Genomic DNA, 23,432 nt, shown 5'->3' on the forward strand with positions numbered 1-23,432 from the left:
GCCTGAAGATACGGCGTAAGATACCTTCAAAGCCTGCATATTGTAATCTTTTTAGTTAGCCAATAAAAGGTGTCATTTGCTTGACTTCTCGTTGTGTGGCTTGAAGTAATCTATCATAGTCACCAAAAAACTGTCAGGAAGCAAAAAATTGTTGTCCAGTGTTTAAATCTCTATTGTGAATTCCTGAAAAGTGACTGCATAATTTGTCAGACCGTGAGGGCATCATGAACTACTATTTTTAATCTGTAAAAGATTTCAGGCATAACAAGCACATTTTTTTTAAAAGAAGGGTATAAGGTGTTGACAAATGCGGGGATCCCATTCAGTCCTTCAAACTCGTTTGATTAGCTGATAGTTAAGTAGTCCCATTAACTTATCCAGAAGTGTTTGTAAAAGTCGTCAATGTTTCCGTTTTAACTACATGACTCAGCAGCTTCTTGCAGAGTCACACAACTCTTTGTGTGAAGCATTCCTTCCTAGCTTCAGTCTGTACTCTTCACCTTAATTTCCACTGGTGTCCTCAAGTATGTGATTTGTTATACATTACGATTTGTGATCCTCTTTATGTAATGTGTTACTTTATTTATTCTACAGAAATGTGCACTTCATAGAATTTGGTAGCACACTTCTATTCTTAACTAATATCACCTTTAACTCTTTCAGGGCTGATGCCAACATTTGTCAAAAGGAGGAGTTGACGATGGTAATCAACTGTAAACTTTGACAAAACCAACCGTTATGTTTTCGTTGGACTCTCGTTGCTAGAAGGAAAGTTAGCTTCATTGGTTTTGACCGAGATTTCCTGTGCTTCTGTGAGGAGCAAGGCACAAAGAACGGCAAAATGGCATTGACGTCTGGTGAGAGATCAAAGCAGATGCGTAGCAGAAGCAAAACACTACGTGGACGACGTTTTGCCTGTTCCCTTTGAATTGCACTATGACTTGTCAGACTCCAATTTTGATACAAGCAATCGAAAACGAACGTGAGGTTCCAGCTTCAGCTGACTGGTCCCCAGCTAATTGTGCTGCTGAACAGGTTCATGAAGCTGACACGCCTATGGCACTGTTTACCTTGGAGGACTTAAGAGGTAGAAACCAGATTGCAATGCACTGTGACCCGTGACCGCTGCTGCTGCCCCAGTCACGTGAAGACAGCCTGGCAGCAAGCCTGGCGCACATTCCTGGCAAACTGGCAGCCACAGCATGCAGCAATAGACGTTTTATGTTGATTTCAGTCTGAAGCCATTGCTTTTCCTGAAAATTATTATTTTTGGAAAAAATATTCAGCCCTCAAAGAGTTAAGAATCCACCCGTTATGTTTATCTAGCCTGTGAATGTTAATTATTAATGTAGCTATTCATTTTGTCACACATGCACATAAAAGAGTCAACTTCTGGGTTTGTCAGAGGTAAGCACTACCACCCCGAGACACCAGGGGGTGCGATCGCTAATGACCTTGTCTCCTTTTACATCCACAGCTTGGAGAAGCTGCCCGTGAGGGCAACTAACTCCACCCCTTCTAGTCGAGGAAGACCACCGACCTAAGAGAAGCCTGATGCCTTTAAGTGAGAAACTCAATAATAGCTGACGGCTACAATTATTTCTGTTTTTTTTTTGGCACCCACATCACACACTTGTTATTTTTATGCACCTTAACATTTCGTCTGACGTCCTGTGTTTACTACCATTTAACGATAATTTACAATAAAAGCCTGCCTTTATAAAAAAGTTTTCTATACCATATCACATTACGGTAGTGAAATTAAAGATAAAACTAGATAAATGTCAAATTCTCATTTCTTCCATTTTCATATGTGTTTCATCTAGTCATAGGGCTGTAATCTGCAAATCTTTGGAAAGTGGGGGGAAAAAACATGTAGGCATCGAAAAAGTGAGGCAACTGCACTAACTACTGTGGCACCGTGCCACCCTTTGGTTCACTTCTGTAATTCTAAAATATGAATCCATTAAGAATAATAAATGAGTACTCAGTCTTCCAAACTGAAGTAAAAACTGCTGCCATAAATAAAACAATGAACAGTCAAGTGTATGTATTTTGAAAATGTACTATTAAGAATATTCACTTTTAAAACGCCAAATACAGTACCCTGCTTTTAGGGGTGTTTCACTGTAATGCACCTTATTATATCTATTAAAGCCTGTAAACTATAAAAGCTTTTCTGAAAGTTTTAAAGATCTCTCCCCAAGCTTAAATCTGTTATTTCAGTACTACCTTATTAACTAAGACAATGACTTTTCCAGGGGTCTCTGTATTTTTCCGTTTGTCAAGATGATCCTTAGCAATAAAAACAGCCACTCTAGTTTTTCCACTTCCTGTTGGCAGGCAGATGATGATGTTTTTCCCCTGTAACGCAGGATCTGCCACTTCTTTCTGATAGTCTCTGAGGATTATTTCACCCGTCTGATTGCTGCTGTTGGTCTCACTTTCCTCTTCAGTGTCTACAAGAAGAACAGTAACAGGTGCATAAATTTCATACTGAGTCATCCAAGTGCACACAAACAAGCATTAGAAATTCTGCTTACATTTTTGCACAGTATTTACACAATATTGTAATTTTCATATGATGTTTATGAGGGATTTGCATCTTTCATCACACAGCTTCTGACATCAGGCCTTATTGCAATATTAAATGTATATGTTTACTAGTATATGTCTACTCATTCAGATGTAAAGGTCAAATATCTGCATGTTTGACAAAACAATCACACTATAATATCCAATGACACTATTGTCAATTAATAATACATGATAAAAAATTCTGGTATAGTTAACATACTTAAGTGCAACTCAATTAACTTAGTGCAAACCTTCACAATTAAAAAAAAACATATTTGACTAATACAAGTTTGTAGTTAATTATTAATTCTCAATTATAATCAATTATTAAGTTGCAATAGATCTGAATGCTTAACATCCGGCTCCAAAATGTAATACAAGATCTCGTAAGAGCCCATTCACTATTATCTACTTCTTCTAAAAATACTGCTAATGTAAGCCAAGTTGTAATTGAAATTAACTCTGAGCAATTCTAAGAGGTGTTAACTAACACTTAATACTGTGTTTGTGTCGTTTGTGTTTATCATTTACAGTGGGCCATTACTACTCAGTAGCTAACAGCTACAATTATTAACAGTTTCCAATCTGCTAAGTCCTCCGAATGAGGTGTTATCTGACACCGTGTACTGTGTTCATTGCTGTTCATATATATTGTCTTATTTTTAATGACACTTTTATAGGAAGCAATACACAAATCCTGCGTATTTATTACGCTTGTCTCCAGAGTTCTGCTCTGAGAGCCAAAGCAGATTAAGTGACTCATCTAAGGGCATCAGTCAGTGGCAAGGAATGAATCTATCAACTTGTGATTTTCTATAGTGTCTTTAAATACTAATAGTACATTACAAGAATGTGACAGGTGAACTGACTAAACAGAGTGAGTGAATTTATAAATGACTAAAACAGTAACCTTGTAGTTTACAGGCCAGATTTTGCTCACTAAGCCACACTTCCTTTGATAATTACTATAACACCCCATTATTAATTAATTTTAACTAAATGTGATCCAGCAAATCAAAGTCAAAGCAGCTGTACAGAAACATAAAAAGTAAATAAAGAAAGAAAACAGGAAAACTGCAATGCTGTATTTGTGGCAGAAACTTAAGAAATGTGTTACAGACAGACACTTAACCCTGGCTCGTGTGTCTTTGACAAAATCTTTGCTATTTTAAGTAAAACGGTAGAAAAAGTTGTTAAGTAAGTAGTTGAATAGAACTCCATTCTGGATAATTATCAGTCAGGCTTTAGACCAAATCATCGTTCAGAAGCTGCTTTGGTATTTAATGACATGCAGGTTAATGTTAACACAAATAACATATTTGTTCTTCTTCTCTTAGATATGAGCAGAGTATTTGATACCACAGACCACAGCATTCTCGGTAACCACCTTAGTCAATGAGTGGGTCTGTCTGGTATTGCCATAAATGACCAAATAGTGCATGTATATTTATTTATTTTCTTACTTATCTAACAACTTATGTATTTACTTATTTAAATTGCTTCTGTAAAAAGCCACATTTTCTCCTGGGGACAAATAAAGATCTATCTATCTATTATATAGTGCCTTTCAAATATCTATCTATCTATCTATTATATAGTGTCTTTCACATATCTATCTATCTATTATATAGTGTCTTTCACATATCTATCTATCTATCTATTATATAGTGTCTTTCACATATCTATCTATTGTCAGGGATGCCAGGGGCAACGACCCGGCCGGGACGCCGTGAGGGACCGGAAGAGGGTCAGAACCCACCCTGGATCACGTGGGGGCCACCTTCCTGGTTGCTCTGGGGGCCACGGGTACAGGGCATGGAAGCTCCACCCTGTAGGGATCCGTGGTCACCGCCAGGAGGCTCCCCAATGCCTTGGGGACCTGTTACCCCAGCACTTCCGCCACAGCAGGAAGTGCTGGGGGGAAGATTTAGGACGCACCAGGAGAGCTGCCAGGAGGACAGCTGGCACTTCTGCCACGCTGGGGCGTGGCCAAGGAAGGAACGCCGGGAACACCTGTGGCTCATCCGGGGACTGCATAAAAGGGACCGTCTCCATTCATTCAGCGCTGGAGTCGGGTGGAAGCAGGACGAGGCAAGAGAGGAGAGTGTAGGCGGCCCGAGAAGAAGGCATTGAGTGGCCAGGACTGTGTGTATTGGGGTTTGTTTGTGCACTTTTGGACTTTGATTTGTAAATATTGTAAATAAATACGTGTGGTGGTGATTCAACAACATGTCCGCCTGTCTGTGTCGGCTCCACACTATCTATCTATTATATAGTGTCTTTCACATATCTATCTATCTATCTATTATATAGTGTCTTTCACATATCTATCTATCTATCTATCTATTATATAGTGTCTTTCACATATCTATCTATCTATCTATCTATCTATCTATCTAAAGCTTGTACACCCTTAGGGTAATTTCCACCTGGGTGTGTACTCCAAAATAAAGCATTTATTATTCAAGAAATAAAGGCAGGACAGACATTTTTTCACCTGACAGACAAGTTCTTGAATGTAACAGAATGGGTGTTTGATTTAAATTTAAACATTCATTGATTTAGAACTACTGCTAAACAAAGAACAAAACAAAGCTGTCACAGTTAATGGTTACAAATCCCCATTTTGCGATACAGTGTCGGTCATGTACCTGTAATGACAGGTCAGTTATTCTACTTTCTGAGGTGTTCTCAGACAAGTCAACTGCACTTGCGCAAAGGTTTATGTTGTCAGCACTGAGGAATAAATAGTAGCAGCATTTTGCACCATGTGTCCCCCTTTTATCCAAAACATCTCCATAGTGTACCGCTTTGGTCGATTTGAAACCATTTCTCCAAAAATATACAAAAACAGTGTTGTGGCTTCTGATGCTTTGCTCTGCTTTGTTCTTCTCCTCCATGTGCTGCTGCTCCTATCAAAATGATATTTTGTGCATTCTGTAGCTCTTCATCTTTCTTTACGCATGGCCACAGATGGGGCTCCTTAGGTTCATATATGGAGCTCTACATATCATTGGGAACGTCAGACTCTTTGCTGTCCAGTTGTATAAAGGTTTTGTGCGTGTGATCTTATGAATCAGAATTAATGACACATAAAGGTAATCTACTACTCAAAGGTAGCCTGTTATCACCTATTATTTGAAGGATATCTCATGATCAGGGCATTGTACAGTTTGTGCTTATGTTCCATTGTTATCTTTTTGTTGGTGTTTAGAGAAGTAAAATACGATAGCACACGGAAAAATCAGAAGAGTGCTGTAATGATGATTCCATTTTTACCAGGCTCTAACCTGCGTACGCTTGCTCAGTTGGAGGGTTCATTGCATTGGTTGAATTTTACTGGTCAAAACCTTGGGTATTCTCTATACAAAATAATTATTAGGATTTTAAAAAATATTTTTATGATGATTTATGAAATATCACACTCATGATTTCATAACAAATTAAAAGTCAACTGTAAATATTGTAACAATTTGACTACTCGGATTATGAAGTCAAGATCTACAGCTTGCAAACAACATAATGTTAGCGTTTGTGTGTGGCATGGTTCACCGGTATGATGTAGGGATGTTTTTCAAAAAGGCGCCCTGCTCATGGTGTAATTAAACTACTGTAGATTTCAGAGATAATGTAAAAGTGGATCTTATAGAGATTAATGAATAATAAATACTAACATGCTCCATAGTAAAACGTCTAGCAGAAAAGGTGGACAAGACTATGCAGGGACAGCAAAAACACCTTAAACTGAAAAAAAAAGGAAGGATAAGATGTGCTCACTAAATTCAGACAAAGACCTTCAGCAGGTCAAGAAGGCAATGGGAAGATGGCTGACTCATATGGCAGACGATCTGAATACTGGGTGTTGACAGAGGAGAATAAGCAATTTTAGCAGTACCTGATAAAAAATAATATGTAATCTAAATATACTAAGAAACTAACTGTGCTTTAGACTAAGTGGGAAGATCCCATAGGCCTGCTGAAGGAAGGTACATAAACCCTTGGAAAGATGATATCATTGACTGCTCCATGAATCAGTACGGCTTTGTTGGGTGTCAATAAAATCTGACCTGAATTCTCAAGGGTTCAAGAGTCTCTGAGTTGTTATTTGCCATGACAATCTCAAGGTGGTTAACCATCAGAAGACAAAGAGTACAGATAAAAGGTGAATGCTCCATGTGGAGTGAAAACATCAGTAGAGTTCTTCAGGGGTCCATAGACAGTTATTTTTTTTAGTAAACTTGTGAAATTTTGCAGATGACACTAAAGGAGGCATGGCAGGCACCGAGGAGGTACTGAAGCCAGACAGCACTTCTTTACACAAATGACTGTGGAAATCTGGAACAAACCAGTGAGACACATACTTGAAACAGAATCTCTGACAACCTTAAAAGGTGTCTGGATGAGACACCAGGACAGCTTAGCCATCAGCTAAACAATCAAGCAACAAATGGACTGAAGGGTCTCCTCACACTTGTCAAATTAATGGTCTTATGTTTTTATGTTTATGTGTTATATAACAGGTAGAAAATTATTTGTAAGTTATGATTGTATGTCAGAGATCCATGATATTGAATACAGTATACTACAGAAATGAATTCTTGTTATGAATGGACAACTTACTTCATTTTTTACATGCTTTTCTTTGTTGTTTTGAAAGTTGTGATGCTTACTTTATTTTTATTTGGATACAAATGCTGAACCTTTTTTTAAGTTTTTCAATCAAAGGCTTACTGTCCTTCTACACTAATAATCAAATTGCCCTTCATTCTTTCAGAATATGAAACCAATGCAGGGAATACTTTAAGACAGAGAAGCTTTTATTGTTGCACCTTTACATGACAACAATCTTTTCCCACCCTCTCAAACATACACAGTATGTAATGTTTGGAAAATACTAAGAGATTTGCATGCATATAATATCTTCGCATCCTGCAAAAGATTATGCTTCAAATGTAACTTTTTATCAACATAATTTTTTCACTACTTTCAAATTAGAAAGTTTGCTAAGCAGAGCCTGCACAATTTCCCCCACCTCCCAGCTATTTCTATGTCAGAAGAAATATTGATCCTTTTTGAAGACTCAGATAGCATCTCTAGATTATATAAAAACATTTTAAACTCCTTTCCTTTCAAAGATCCCAGGGTATGGTGGGTAAAAGACCTTCCACTTAATAGTTCAGAAAATAAGTGGAAGGCAGCCATTCACAGAGTACACTCTTGCTCAGGGGGTTCATAACCTGAGGTCCGTGGACCCCTAGGGGGTCCATGGATGGGTTTCAGGGGGTCCGTGAGGGTCAGATAAAAATTAACATCTATATTCACTATACAGCCTGGTACTGTTGGTTTAGAGTAGATGTAATAGTATTAGTAGTAATGGTAGTAGAAAACGTAGTAGTAGTAGATCTGTTTAATTTGCACAAGAGGATTGCATTTCATAATTATAATGAGTGGCCAATACTTTTTGCATAAAAAAGGAGTGTTTTTTAGATTTTTTACTTTAAAGTTTAATAATACTTTGTGTATGTCATATATGTATGAAACAATCACATCTTGATAATTAAAGTACATTATATTCATTACATGCAAAGTTGTGTTTATGTGAATATTTCTTGGGAAGGGGGTCCATAGCTTTCATCAGAGTCTTAAAGGGGTCCATGACTAAAAAAAGCTTAAGAATTACTGCTCTAGCTCCACATGCACAAAACACTTAATCATTCAACTTAAAATCATTTATGAAGCAAATTTATCGTGTTTAAAATTGTCAAAAATGTATCCAGAACAAGATTCAACCTGTGAACGTTGCAACCGAGCTCCAGCCTCACTGGAATACAAGTTCTGGGCGTGCACCAAATTAATATTGGTTTGGAAAAAAATCTTTGCATGCCTATAAGAGAACCTTGGCATTACAATCCCTCCTAACCCATTAACAGCCATGTATGGTTCACTCTCAGATGGCTTTACAGTGGAGAAGATACAAGCAAACTGTAATCGCCTTTACTACACTACTAGCACGTAGACTTATCTTACTCAACTGGAAGAATCCCACCCCACCACTCTTAAGTGATTAGGTAACTGATGTTCTATACTGTTTAAAATTGGAAAAAATCAAATTCTTACTTAGAGGGTCTGTTAAAAATGTTTTTTAAAATAAGCAGGATATGATCAATAACGTTTTAGAATAAGCTTCCATATTAGGGAAAAGGATACTCTTCTTTCATTGATGCTTTTAAAGATTCGCTCTTGTTGTTAGCTCTCCCTTTCTCTTGGGCGAGGGTTGAATTTTTGTTTGTTAACTTTTATTTGATTGTATGGAATGTAACTTGCTATATTAAAAGAAAGACGCTTACTGTCATTTTTGATATTTTATTTGCAACATTATAACCATCATTTTCTTTAATTATGATTATCACCATTTTCTTCACCTTTCGCTAGGATAGCTCCTGTGTTTCTGAGGTGTGCTCTCAGATGTCTAATGACTTGGCAATTTTAGAAGTCACTCAAAAGATTTACTTCCTTGTCCGAGCTAGTGGATTCCAAAACCATTTTTGTCAATTGTTCTTTTGTTCAAAAAAATCCTTTTTTCTAAAGGTTTTATCTGGTCTTGACTTGTGCTAGAATTTTTGGTAATACTTGGTTTTATATCGGAAAATAATTTGGAGTGGACTGTGCATTGGTGTCTGTACTAATGGTACTCGTTTTATGTCTGGCTGCTATGGAGGATTGCAGGCACTTATTCAAAGCAAAGCCCTTGATGCACTTCGTCCCTCAGATCCCTAGAGTGGACTCCTTCACGATCGTATCCACTCTCACCGATACTACGTTCGTTCCAGGACCCCTGACCATGCTGACTTCTCTCTGGCTGACTCGTCCTCTTTCTTTCACCCCAATGCCTCACTCTTGCTCTCCAAGCCTTTTTTCCTTTCCTTCTCGTCTCTTTTTTTCCCCTCTCCTTCTGTGGTAGCCCATTCTTAAATGGCTCTGTGGGAACAACGTCTCAATCACGCACTGCAGGAAGCTGATTAAGCAATTGAGAAAGATTGCACCCTCACATGCAGGTGCGACTCGCCCCAATTACTCCATCAACTCCCCGCAGCTGCATGATTGCACCTACGGAGACTGACTTGGTGAATGGATTATTTAAACCCGCCAATCTTTCGTAGCCACAGACCCGCTACACCACAATCCCACTAATTATAATTAGTTGAATTTGTTCAATTACATCTTTTGTGATCTTAAATACGTGTTTTATTTACTTTTACTTAACCCTTTAATTAAAAAAAATTATTGGCTATTTTGCAAATTAGAATTTGACAGGGGCGTGCACCTTGGGAAAACCTGGATTCATCGAAGGGTGCCAAGAATCGAAAAAAGTTTAGGAACCACTGCCTTAGATATAAACTTGATCACCTGGCCTTACACATCAAGCCAGAAGTACTGAGTTTAGGTATTATTTAGGACTCGGATCTAAACTTTAAATCATAAATTAACCACATTGCTAAGAGTCTGTCTTTACATTTAATAAAAACCTATAAGAGTTAGGCCTTCTGTAATATCTCAAAATGCTGAAAAATCAATATATGGTTATGTTTCTGACTAGACTACTGCAATGCACTCCTAACAGGATTACATATAAATGACATAAATTAGCTACAGCAGCAAGCACCAAGAAAAGCAAATCTTAGAATTATTTCATTGTTTGCCTGTTCCTTTAGCATTGATATTAAAATACTGTTAATCTAGCCACCCGGGGGGCAAACCAGCCCAACTTTTGCCGATTCCAAGACCAGATAAATAGGGAAGGTTAGCATTAGGTGAGGTACCCAGCGGTAAAACCTAGCCAAAACCTTAAAGATGGACATGTGATGAGGTGAGACAATAAATATGTGGGCAAAAGAGTGATGGGAATGGAAGTACAGGGGAAGAGAAAATGAGCAAGGACAATGCAGAGGTGGATGGATCAAGTAAAAGAAGACCTGAAGGAAAAGGGCTTGATTGGCAAGGAGGTGCAGGCCTGAGCTGTTTGGAGAAGGCTGATCAAGAATATCCACCCCACTTAGAATTGGAAAAAAATGAACAGGTCATTTACAGTATAAGGCTCATTCTTGTATTTTGGAGTGCTGTCTGTCCCGATTTATTCCCAGTTGTAATCTCAGATCCTCACACAGTGGTTTACTTATTATTCTGACAATCAAGCATAAAGAATCTGGTGATGCATCCCTTTGCTCATATGTACCAAAATCTGGAATTGTTTACCGACAGAGAGATATTCTGAGCTAATATAGCATGGACCACTTTAAAAAACTTCACAAAACTGACCTTTTTAGTTTGTTCTTTTCATACTCCCTTCTAATGCATTATACTGTATATTACAATATCATGTATGTGAAAGATATACACTCTAACATACTAACATCTACTATTCCATTTTTGATATTCTCCGGTGGCTATTTTGTGTCAACAACTTACTTTGTAGCTGCCTTTGATGTTGGAAGGGTTGTGGATACTCCAAAATTTGACAAGGCCCACTGCATCTACTCTTCTAGTATGGTACATCATAACAATAATGAATAGCTTTATAACAGTTATTTTTGGTGGAAAACCCAGTGTGGGCAGACTTTTGGCCTTGGAACCTGAAAATATGTGTTCCTTTTCTCCCTGGCCATATTACCATAGCATCAGATCCATTGACCTTAATAACCATTATAGAGTTAAAAAACTGAGTTTAGTTAAAAGTTAATTAAGGCATGACTAATGATTCTTCCATTTCTGTTAGCTATTTATTTGCATTGATTTATTTAGTTTTTATTTGGATTCTTTTTTTTACTTCTTGAAAAGCACTTTATGATATATTTTTTGCATGAAAAAAATGCAGAGAAATACATATTAATTCATATCCTGTAGTAATGTTTCTTCTGATCTAAAATATATGTTGCGTACTGTGGATGCCACATATACATGGTCTTGACTTGGAGGTGGCAGGGGCTGAAATAGAGTTACAATTAGGGGTGAGGTGGTCTGGTACTGGTGTTAGTTGTTGTAATGATTACTGGCTAAAGAAACCTGATATATCAAACACAGCCATTAATAATTGTTGGAACCGGTGTGTATGTCCAAAGTTGCTAAGAACCCTGGATTCACTTAAACACCTCATAGCCGTTAGGACCCCAGTCACAAGCTCCCACCAACACTCACTTTACTCTTTGCTTCTTGTTACTCAGACTGTCTCAACACTGCTATGTTTTCGTTTAAAAACAGCATTTTTAAATGAAAACAGGCTTTGTCCACAGTAGCATATTCACTTTGTTTCCAAATGTATCTCTGCCCACACTAAAATGACTGAAAACGCATATGACTTAGCTGTTTTGCCTACACTGGGCATGGTTTGTATCAGCAGAAACAGGAAAAGCAAGTGTCCTCCTTGAAAGGGATAGTTACACTGCTGGCCACGGGATTAATTGCAAAACTGGAGCAACCAGTAAATTATTCATTTTTTGTGCATGTATGCAGCATTCAAACTGTACAAAGCGCAATTTAGAAACACAACACGTGCCATGAAAAACAAATCCTCAATAAAAGCAAATCCTCAATGTCTGCTATGTTGCATTTCTTCTGTGAAAGGTGATCAAACCAGGGAACAAGATATTGTAATGATCCAATCAGGCAAGGGCCATGTCATAAGCATGAACCAATCAGAGAGCTATTAAGAGGCTGCGTTTTCATATATGTTTTCATCTATCAATGCTAAAACACTGAGCCAGCATATTCTGAAATATATGGCTCTGGAGAACATTTTCATAAGTCTCAGTTTTCAGATACAGTGAGGACAAAAGGGAACAACAGAGACTAATGTCTGCGTTTTTAAACAAAACATAGTAGTGTGGACATAGTTTAAGTTAGGCTTCTAATGGAACATTTTCTTGGCATAAGATGCAAGTTGAGTATCCCTAACCCATAATGCCTGGGTTTTAGGATTTGGGATAGTTTACATTTTGGAATACTTACGTATGCATAATGAGGGGTCACATTTGATCAAGCAGGCGTGCGTTCACATTACAAACAGATTAAATAACAAAACTGATGAATACGGTGTATACTGTAGATTGTACTTTAGTTTCCTTTTAAGAGGGCCAATTCTGTGTTTCTGCACTGAAGAACTGTTTTGTTTTGTTTGTCAATTTATGCCTACCTGCTGTCACTACTCGACTACACTACTAAAAAACTGACTGATAGGTTAGTGTCCACTGTGCTGGAAGTCATTAACCAACCGAGGAGTTACTACATTCAGTTTTTGTATAGTCTTGGTGCAAGTTCATAAAACAAAACACGTATATTCCAACATAAAAAGGCAGCAGTGTCCAGTTCTCGTAATGTAATTTGAGAACTTTACTGCATTCATATTGTAATAAGGATACCCTTTTGTTAACTGTGAGCAGTGACATTCTATTAACACACAAAGCATCTAGTAATTTTAACGGTACCATGCAGCACTTTTGAAATGTCGCTTCATTGTGTCGCTTCACAGGGGACAAAGCTCGTCGACTGTGTTTCACTGCTTTGCAGTGCTTAATACTTCAGGACGTAACTCCCTTTTTTACACCCATAAAAACAGCATAGTTGATTTTATGTTCTTTTTTTGTGGCGCTGGACTCTTTGCAAGACCTCACCCTCTGTATCCCCAGATTGCTGATCGTGTGTTAAATTACCCTCTGGATTAATAAAGTATCTTATCTATCTATCTATCTATCTATCTATCTATCTATCTATCTATCTATCTATCTATCTATCTGTAATTGCTTTGTGGCACTGTAAATTTCACAAGGGACTCCCATTTCAGACTGTGGAGCATTCTGGATATTGGAATTTTGAATTAGGGATACTCAACCTGTACAAGGTAAATTTCTTCAATTATAATAGCAGAATTAAACGTTTAAGCATAGGAGTTAGATTACCAAACAATACCCAGTACCAAAATGAGAGAAAAGCCTCACATTTCAAATGATTTACAGTTAAAATGGTGACAGACACACCTTTCTCTGAGTGGTAAAGTGAAGGTCCACCTGCACTACCTACACTAGTACTTACAACTTAAGCAAACATCTTCCATGATGTCCAAGCAAATGGCATATCATTAATTCAGCTTTGCTTCCTCCAATCAGATGTCCTAAGCAAACAGGCATATGGCTTCATTTCACTTGTTCTTGGTGTTCTAAATACATGGCGATTTAACGTCAGCCTCTCTCAGCACTTTATTATTAACTCCCAAAAGATTTTTTAATGGCAATTAAAGTGTCACCTCACACTACCAATTTATTGCATTTGAGATGCAGAACAAGTATATGAAGGGCTGAAAATTCATTGTGCCGAGGTGTAGAGTTTGATGGTAAAGCAAACACATCTTTGTGTTAGCTTTTTCACTTGGACAGATAAAGTGCCTTGATACTTTTACAGTGCACACAGTGCTATCATTTTTCCTTCCTGAGCAATGAATTTCAAAGCAATATGTCCATATTAAAGTACAGCTTTTACTTTTTTTACATGGAGCACTTCCTAATAATATTTTTAAAGTGCTTAGCAACAGCAAGGAAATGCAATGAGAGAGGGAGCCATTTTGTGATCCAGGATTTTAAGAGCTGTAAGTGAAACAGCAATGCTGGTGCTACTGTAGCTCTAGACTGTTTATTATACTACTGTATACACTGTATATCAAAATATGCTGTACTCTTTGGAAGAATCCATTTACTTTATCCAAGGCGACTTATAACATTTATGATAACATTGGTTACAGTTCTTTTGGTTTTCCAATTGGAGCACAGGCAGGTCAAGTGACTTGGTCATGGTCACACAGTGTCAATATTGGGATTTGAACCCACAGCCTCAGGGTTTGAAGTCCAAAGCTTTAACCACTACACTACACTGCCTTTAAGATCCCATTAAGTAAGTACTAATTTGTTTTGATTTTTTTGTATAATGAATACCGTTACGTTTGTTGTTATTACAGTTTTTTTTAATGATGGCTGCTATTTTGTACGTTGTTTTCGTGGGGGCACTATTTTAACAGCAATAGTGTACATTACTAGTCACCCAAGCCAATGTCATCATGTCACCTGTCAGGTCTTGCCATGGCTCCTTCCTGATTTTAGTTTCAGTTTTGTTGTTGTTGTAGTTTAGTTTCAGTTTTGTTGACTACTTTGTGATATTTTTGTATACTTTCAGTATTATCATATTTAATATTTAGTTTTGTGTTTGTTTTTTTTTCTTTTACTACATTGCAATTGTTACATATGGCCGGTTTCAATATGTATTATTTTAAATAGGGCCCTAGGGAGCAGAGTGTCCTGCCACAGAATTGCCTGATGTCTGTTTAAAGCCCCACCATGGCTCAGGCAGACTGCTTAGGCATTATCTATTTCAGCATTTGTAATCTAGCTTTGTATTTCTCTCTTTTCAGGTTAGTATTCTGTTTTTGGGATATTTAGAAAGGTTTAATTTTTAAGGTTTATTATGTTAGATTTGTTTATGTTACCATTTGGTATGAGTTCTTCAACATATTATTTAAATTTTGAAGTTATTTCAATAGTTTTTGAATACTGTCAACCCAACTGATTCAATTAAATAAAATACATTTAAATTACTGCTGTCAACTCCCTCCATGACCAAAAATAATAAAACCATAAATGATACATTTTTAATATAATAAATTAAATGTAACATTTAAAGCTTTGTTATTATGGGCCAGGGATTTTGCATTTCCCCTCTCCTTTTTTGTTTTTTGGAGTGTGTAGTCCAAAGGCCTTTCTTGGAATATTCAGGCATGTTCTAGCTTTTTCAGGTCTGTCTGAATCACACCACCGTTATAAAAAAATGACAACAAACATGAACTAGCATTTGAACTTTGGGTCAAAAACAAAAGAATAGGCCAAAAATAGGTTGATGCTGAAGTAACTCAAAAAAATAAGACAAGAATTAATAGATTTTGTTTGGTAACAATTTCAGCTATACTCTTGATTATTTCTTTTTTTGTTTGGTTAAGGGTTCATTGGACATACACTAGATTAAACATCTGAATGTTTTGTGATGTTCTCAATTCCCAGATCCAAGCATATACAGCATTTCCTCTGTTGCCCAAGTCATCCTTAAGTGTGTTTTCTCATGAGTATTACAGCTTGATTTTCTTATGACCCTTATTCTTTTGAAAGTCCATTGAGGGAGTAGCTTAATTAAATATGCAGCAGGCTCCAAGCTTGTGTTTCTGTGGAATATAAACTAGGACTTATATCTTAGCTTTTCTAACATCAGTTTATCCATATACCACCCTCATAAGGGACAAACTATCAAAATGTTTCTTTTACAATCAAGCAGGTAGATAGTGTTATGTTATATATTCTATTTTTGTCCCAAGCAGCTTACAAGTAAAATATTTTCTTAATTTGGTTCAACAGGTGGACTGTTATCAGATCAAGTGACTCAGGCAGTTGGGGGCTAAACCACAAAAAGCTTGCCATTTGAAGTTTATTGCCTTGGTTACTAAGCCACAGGAAGCCAATCCATAGGTTAGTTCTCTTGTTTCTTTATTGTGTGCTTGTTATTAAACAAATACTTACACCTTCTTTCTTTCTTTTTCTTTTGTTCTTTCTTTCTCTTTCTTTCTTTTAAATTAACTCTACTTTACTTTTATAAGATGACATCACCACAGTTAACAAATCTTCTGAAATTTTAATTGGTTACAAAACTTAGAGCTAGATTTAACATGGGAGAAATACAGATATGTACAATGCAAGTTAGTTGGTGGTTTGGGTAGTTGTCATAGGGCTTACGCCATCTCCATACCTGGCCATCCCACAACGGTCCTGCCGTACATGGCCAGCAGAAGCTAATTCCAAGCAGCTTCATGTTATTTCATCTGCCATTCACCCTGTTGGTTCCTCTTCACACCTTGCTTGGATTCAGAGAGGAAATACCATCTGCCTCCCTTTTCCTAGCTCTGTGAGATGATTCAAGCCAGGGTCCTTAAGGAGATTCACTGGTTGCCACATATCCAGACTTATGGACTTGCAGCAGACAAATATGTCTGAAGCGCTTCCGGTGAAGTGCTCCCTACAGCGTCCACTCTTCCACATTCTTTACTGGCTCCTTTCATGACTGGTGCTAAGTCAAGTCAAGACAAGTTAGGGAGCATGCACTGGTACAGTGCGTTGCCGCCCCCACTACACGGTGAAACAACTCGGGATCCCGGTTGGCAACCCCCTAGGCAGACATGCGGTCCAGTCCTACCCTCCAAAAATGACCTTCCACCTGCCACAGCCAGGTGTTACCTGGGCAATCCCTTGGCCTGGTCCAGCCACTCAGGTCCCCAACAATGAGGATCTTATGAGACGGATCACCCTCGGGGAAATGCACCACATAGCCACAGTGCAGCAACTGACACTTCCTCACAATGCAGGTGATGTATCTCATTCAGGACTCCATGAGCAACCGCTCATTCGACACAAAGTCAAACCAATGTTACCCAAGGATTTTCCGGAGAGACACAGTACCAAAGGAGTCCAGTCTTCATCTCAGGTCACTGGATAGCATCCATGTCTCACAACCATATAGCAAGACAGGAAGCACCAGGACTTGGACCTTCGTCCTTTTGCATAGATATTGGGAGCTCCACACACCCCTTTTCAGCGACCTCATGACCCCCCATGGTCTCCCAATCCATCTACTAACTTCATAGGAAGAGTCACCAGAGACATGAATGTCACTGCCAAGGTAAGTAAACCTCTCAACAAGTTCAACACTCTTTCTGCAAACAGACACACTGCTAATGGCTGTGCCCGAAAGGGTCATTAAAGGCCTGGATCTTGGTTTTTATCCAGGACACTCGCAAGCCCAGACACTCAGACTCCTCACTCAGTCTCTCGAGCGCTCTGATCAGAGCCTCCATTGACTCTGCGAAGATCACACCATCATCAGCAAAGTCAAGATCCGTGAATCTTTCTTCACCAACAGATGCCCCGACAGCCGCTGGACCCCACGACCTTGCCCAACACCCAGTCCATACAGGCATTGAACAGAGTAGGAGCAGAACACACCCCTGATGAACACCAGAATCACCTGGGAAAAACGCAGAAGTCCTGCCTCCACTCTGCACAGCACTCACAGTACCAGTGTACATGCCAGCCATGATATCCAGCAACCTCAAGGGGATCCCACAAACCCTCAGGATGTCCCACAGGGCAGCTCGATCAACTGTCGAACGCTTTGTGAAAATCAACAAAGGCTGCAAACAAACTCTGCCGATATTCTCGTTTGTGCTCTATGAGAACCCTCAGTGCCAGGATGGAGTTGATGGTAGACTTCTTAGGCGTAAAACCAGACTGTTCCGGTCACTGGTAGGTGAGCAAGTGATCATGGATCCTATTGAGGATGACCCCAGCAAGGACCTTACCCGGCACCTAGAACAGTGTTATCCCCCTGTAGTTGCTGCAATCCAGGCGATCACCCTTCCCTTTCCAGATAGGTATGACAAGTCCCGTTTTCCAGTCATTTGGGATGATTCCAGTCTCCCAAATGGAAGCAAAGATTGCTTGCAATACCAGGAGGACAGCCTTACCACCAGCCTGGAGAAGTTCACCCCGGATACCACAGATCCCTGCAGCCCTTCCCCCCCTCAGCTGGTTCACCACCTGTGCAATCTCAGTGAGACTGGGTGGTTCACTGCTAATTGGAGGATCAGCCTCAAGAACTGATGACCCAAAGATATCCAACGTCCTAGCCGGAAGATCAGCTTTGAACAACTGCTCAAAGTAGCCAGCCCAGCGGGTCACAACTGCAGTGTCATCTGTAAGGACCATTCCATCAGCTGCCCTGACTGCGACTCTCTGAGGAACAGATTCAGATGTGCGCAATGCTTTGATTCCTCTGTAAGCAGGACATGGGTCACTAGACCACAGATGGTGTGTCACTTGCTCACAGATTCCCCTAACAAACGCCTAATTATCTGCCCTCAGAGCCCTCGCAGCCTCCTTCTCAGTTCCCAGTACTGACTAGAGTTGCCATTGAGCCGTGCGCTGCGTCTCCTCTCGATGATATCCAGGGTGCCCTGCGAGATGAAACACCTCCTTCTGGGAACACCGGTAACACCAACACAACCCACAGCAACCTTCAAGGTCTTGTCGCGGAAGGTCTCCCACATCACATTAGGATCGGCAGGCGTACCCAAATCTGAAAGTTCCTCACACAAACTGCATGCAAACTCATTATAAACAGCCTGGTCTTGGAGTCAAGTCCAGGCTCATTTTCCAAGTAGGTGGTAACCTACTGGACCTAAGCTGGATCCTAAGAGTAGCAACAACAAGTCTGTGGTCAGAATTCACAAACTGGCCACTTCTGTAGACCCTGTAGTTTTGCAAGAGCCTCCAGCGTCTGCCCACGAGGATGTGATCGATCTCCTTCACCGCACCACCAGTATTGGAGTACCAAGTCCAACGATGCGGTTCAGGGCGCTGGAACCAGGATCCAGCGATTCCCAGCCCCTGATCTTTTGCAAAGTCAAGGAACACGGTGCCACTTTCACCACAGTCACCAGACCCATGGGGATCGAGACAATCCTCAAAGCCAGCCCTGTCAGTGCCAGTGGCTGCATTGAAGTCGCCCATGACCAGAGGAGTGTCACCTCATGGGCACCCATCAACCACTGAGCAAAGCATGCGAATAAAATATCTCCCTTGCCAAGACATCACTCACCACGGTCGGAGCATACACTGAGACAACAGACAAGGCACCCAGGGAGTGCCGTAATCTGAGTCCCATAATACGCTCGTTGAAAGGAGTGACATTGGACACCATCGGAAGAAGCCAATCCGCTACAGCAACAGCTACTCCCTGAGTATGACAGCCATCAGACCGACCAGACCAATAAAAGCTGTATCCACCTACACAGATCTGGCCAGTCCCCAGTCTTCGCACCTTAGAGAGTGCCGCCACTGAAATGCGGAGTTAAGGCAGCTCCTCCAACAGCAGAGGATGATGATCATCTTGCCGGAGAGACAAGATGTTCCATGCGCCCACCCGTATGGGCCTCCTCAAATTGGGACCTGAGTGCTGCCATGCATGTCTATTCTCTTTATAATCAGCATTTTAACTTCTAAATATTTATGTTTTAATGATGTTCTGGGCAAATAGTACTCTACAAAATATTAATAAAACGAAAGCATGTATGAAATAGCTAACCAGTCATGTATGAACAACAGACAACGATTGTTCTGTGCAAGGAAGATGCACAATGATTACCACAACACTGTAACCGGTTGGCACTTGAATATGCGCATGTGTCATAGCATGTTTTATGCCAACTTAGTGTAAATGATCTTCATTCTCAGAGGATTCATTAACTGAGGTAATACAGTGCAGTATAACATTGTTAAAATGGCAATAATCCTGGAAAAGCTATTGTATGCATAGCGAGGACTTCCACTCTGTTCTGTTTTAAATCTGTAATTGAGATGTCTGGCAATACTTTCTGTTCGAATCTTTGTCATTTCTATGGTCAGCTTGCTCATGTATGGAAATATGTTTTAAATTTAGTTGCTCTTCTCAAATGTGCATTGAGTGTAGCACTAAATAATTAAATAGCAGTTTCTTGGGAATTCGGAAAAAGTGCTTTGTATCTGTTAAATCGATTGAAAAGTACAGTGGAGCCATGAAACAGCTTGGTCAACTTGTCCAGTTTATGCTATCAGGGATGCATAAGACATGGAAACTGCTCCTTGTAGTGATTATGAGCACTTCTGACAGCACACGTCAAAATCATGTTGTTAAGATTTAAAGCGATAAGGCCTTTGGTTATCTGAAGCACATAATGATGCCATTGGGTATTCTATCAATAGCAATGCCTTAAACTGTGCATGGCTGCACTCCAAAATTAAAATAATGCCCAAGTAAACTGTAAAGGTAAAAAGAAGAGCAAATACTTTACAAAAACTTGGATTTTGTTGACATTTCACTCTTTATCAAGTTAAAGACTTCAGGTCCAACTGGAATTCTTTTGCTGCCTGCTGTTATTCAGAAGTGCTCAAGTTGCTTCAAGATGCCATGATAATATTTTGTAGGTATTTTGATTTGACAAGCTGTCCTTCTATCTGACACAAACTCAGTTCTTATCCAATATCATTCTAATCACATTGTGGAGTTATTGGAAAATACAGAGATGACAGCAGCATCCCAGGTGATAGTATCCAGACTGCTGCCTCACAGATTCAAGGTCCTGGGTTGAGATCTCACCCTGCATGGAGTATGCATAGTCTCCCCATATTTGCGTAGGTTTTCTCCCATTGTCCAAAGACATGGTGAGGTGACAGACATGGTTAGGTGAATTGGCAACACTGCATTGGCCCCTGGTGTGTGTGTGTGTGTGTGTGTGTGCTCACCCTGCGATAGACTGGCACTCTGTCAGGGTTTCTTCCTGCTTTGTGCACTAAAGTTAGTTGGAATAGGCTCTGGCAACTCTGTAACCCTGGCCTGGATTAAGTAGATTAGAAAATGACATGAAAATTTAATTTTAACATGTTACTTCCATTACTTTTTTTCTAGTAACTATCCTGCTTCCATATAAACTCAAATTTTACATTTATTGGTGCAAGTTAATGCTCTTTTGTGATCAAAAATTGTATGGCCCTGGTCAAATTGCTTGATGATTGCATTTCGTTTTTTATTTTTTTGCATTGTTCCTGGTTTTCCACAATGAATTTGACCAGATCTATATTAAGTGTGGGTTTCCTTTGGATAATGTGCATGGTAATCTATCATTCGCTCTAAAAGATACCCACAAATTAATGAACTCAGCACACGTGAAAGGACACAAAGGTTTAGCTGCATGAATATATTAAGCTGACCATTGGGCCTAACTTAGCGTAGGTCAGCCCTGCCGAGGATATATCTGACTAACTCTAGCCTTTTAATCATAATAAATAAACTGCTCAAAAAAATTACAGGAACACTTTGAAAACACATCAGAACTCAATTGGAAAAAATCCTGCTGGATATCTATATGGATATGGACTGGGTAATGTGTTAGGAGTGAAAGGATGCCACATCGTTTGATGGAAATGAAAATGATCAACCTACAGAGGGCTGAATTCAAAGACATCCTGAAAATCAAAGAGAAAAAATGATGCAGCAGGCAGGGTAGTCCATTTTGCGGAAATTTCATTGCAGCAACTTCAAATTGTACTCAGTAGTTTGTATGGCACCCACGTGCTTGTATGCATGTCTGACAATGTCGGAGAGGCATGATCCTAATGAGACGACAGATGGTGTCCTGTGGAATTTCCTCCCAGACCTGGACCAGGACATCACTGAGCTCCTGGACAGTCTGAGGTGCAACCTGGCAGCGTCAGATGGACTGAAACATAATGTCCCAGAGGTTTCCTATTGAATTTAGGTGAGGTGAGTGTGGGGGCCAGTCAATGGTATCAATTCCTTCATCCTCCAGGATCGGCCTGCATACTCTCGCTACATGAAGCCGGGCACTGCACCAGTATAGTGGCTAACAATGGGTCCAAGGATTTCATCTCGATACCTAATGGCAGTCAAGGTGCCGTTGTCTAGCCTGTAGAAGTCTGTGTGTCCCTCCATGGATATGCCTCCCCAGACCATCACTGACCCACCACCAAACTGGTCATGCTGAACGATGTTACAGGCAGCATAACGTTCTCCACGGCTCCTCCAGACCCTTTCACGTTTGTCACATGTGCTCAGGATGAACCTGTTCTCATCTGTGAAAAGCACAGGGGCGCTAGTTGTGGATCTGCCAATTCTGGTATTTTATGGCAAATGCCAAGCGAGCTCCACGGTGCCAGACAGTGAGCACAGGGCCCACTAGAGGACGTCTGGCCCTCAGGCCACACTCATGGAGTCTGTTTCTGATTGTTTGGTCAGAGACATTCACACCAGTGGCCTGCTGGAGGTCATTTTGTAGGGCTCTGGCAGTGCTCATCCTGTTCCTCCTTACCCAAAGAAGCAGATACCAGTCCTGCTGATGGGTTATGGACCTTCTATAGCCCTGTACAGCTCTCCTAGAGTAACTGCCTGTCTCCTGGAATCTCCTCGATGCCCAGGAGACTGTTGCTGGGAGACACGGCAAACCTTCTGGCGATGGCACGTATTGATGTGCCATCCTGGAGAAGTTGGACTACCTGTGCCACCTCTGCAGGGTCAGGTATGGCCTCATGCTACCAGTAGTGACACTGACTGTAGCCAAATGCAAAACTAGTGAAAAAACAGCCAGAAAAGATGAGGAGGGAAAAATGTCAGTGGCCTCCCCCTGTTAAACCATTCCTGTTTTGGGGGTCATCTCATTGTTGCCCCTCTAGTGCAGCTGAAACTGATTAACAAGCCCCTCTGCTACTTAACTGACCAGATCAATAGTACAGAAGTTTCATTGCCTTGATGCTATACTCTCATTAAAAAGTGTTATTTAATTTTTGAGCAGTACATGTCAGGACAAACACAGTGAAAATCCTAAAACCTCCAGAACAAAATGCTGAAGTCTATCAGTCTGAGCAAGCTAATACATTAATTACACCAAACCATATTCATAGATATACTGTCAAACTGTGAAAACGTTTTATATGGGAGTCACTCTTCCCTGCCAACACCTTTCCCTGTGCACAGCATAACGTTCTCCAATAGCCTGAAGATCACTCACGGTGAATGATAAACAGTACCAGAAATTATTCAGAGGTCAAATACTTTTTTGTAGCACTATATACAGAGTTCGCTAAAAAAGTGAATACACACTTTAACAGTTGTTATCTCTGGATTTTTCCAAAGTTGAATCAAATTATGGAAACGATGTGCAGTATGATGTT

General features: G+C 39.9%; 1 protein-coding gene across 3 annotated transcripts in view; it reads right to left on the reverse strand.

The window, feature by feature from the left end:
- ifih1 (interferon induced with helicase C domain 1) overlaps positions 1 to 23,432 on the reverse strand; it is a 164,021-nt gene that overhangs the window by 69,973 nt on the left and 70,616 nt on the right. For all 3 annotated transcript variants that reach the window (XM_039757499.1, XM_039757498.1, XM_039757497.1), the window contains one exon: positions 2,233 to 2,459. In XM_039757499.1, coding sequence (XP_039613433.1) covers positions 2,233 to 2,459 — 227 coding nt within the window. The remainder of the gene's footprint in view (positions 1 to 2,232; positions 2,460 to 23,432) is intronic.

The sequence above is a fragment of the Polypterus senegalus genome, chromosome 6 (genome assembly GCF_016835505.1).
Source record: "Polypterus senegalus isolate Bchr_013 chromosome 6, ASM1683550v1, whole genome shotgun sequence".
Lineage (NCBI taxonomy): Eukaryota > Metazoa > Chordata > Cladistia > Polypteriformes > Polypteridae > Polypterus > Polypterus senegalus.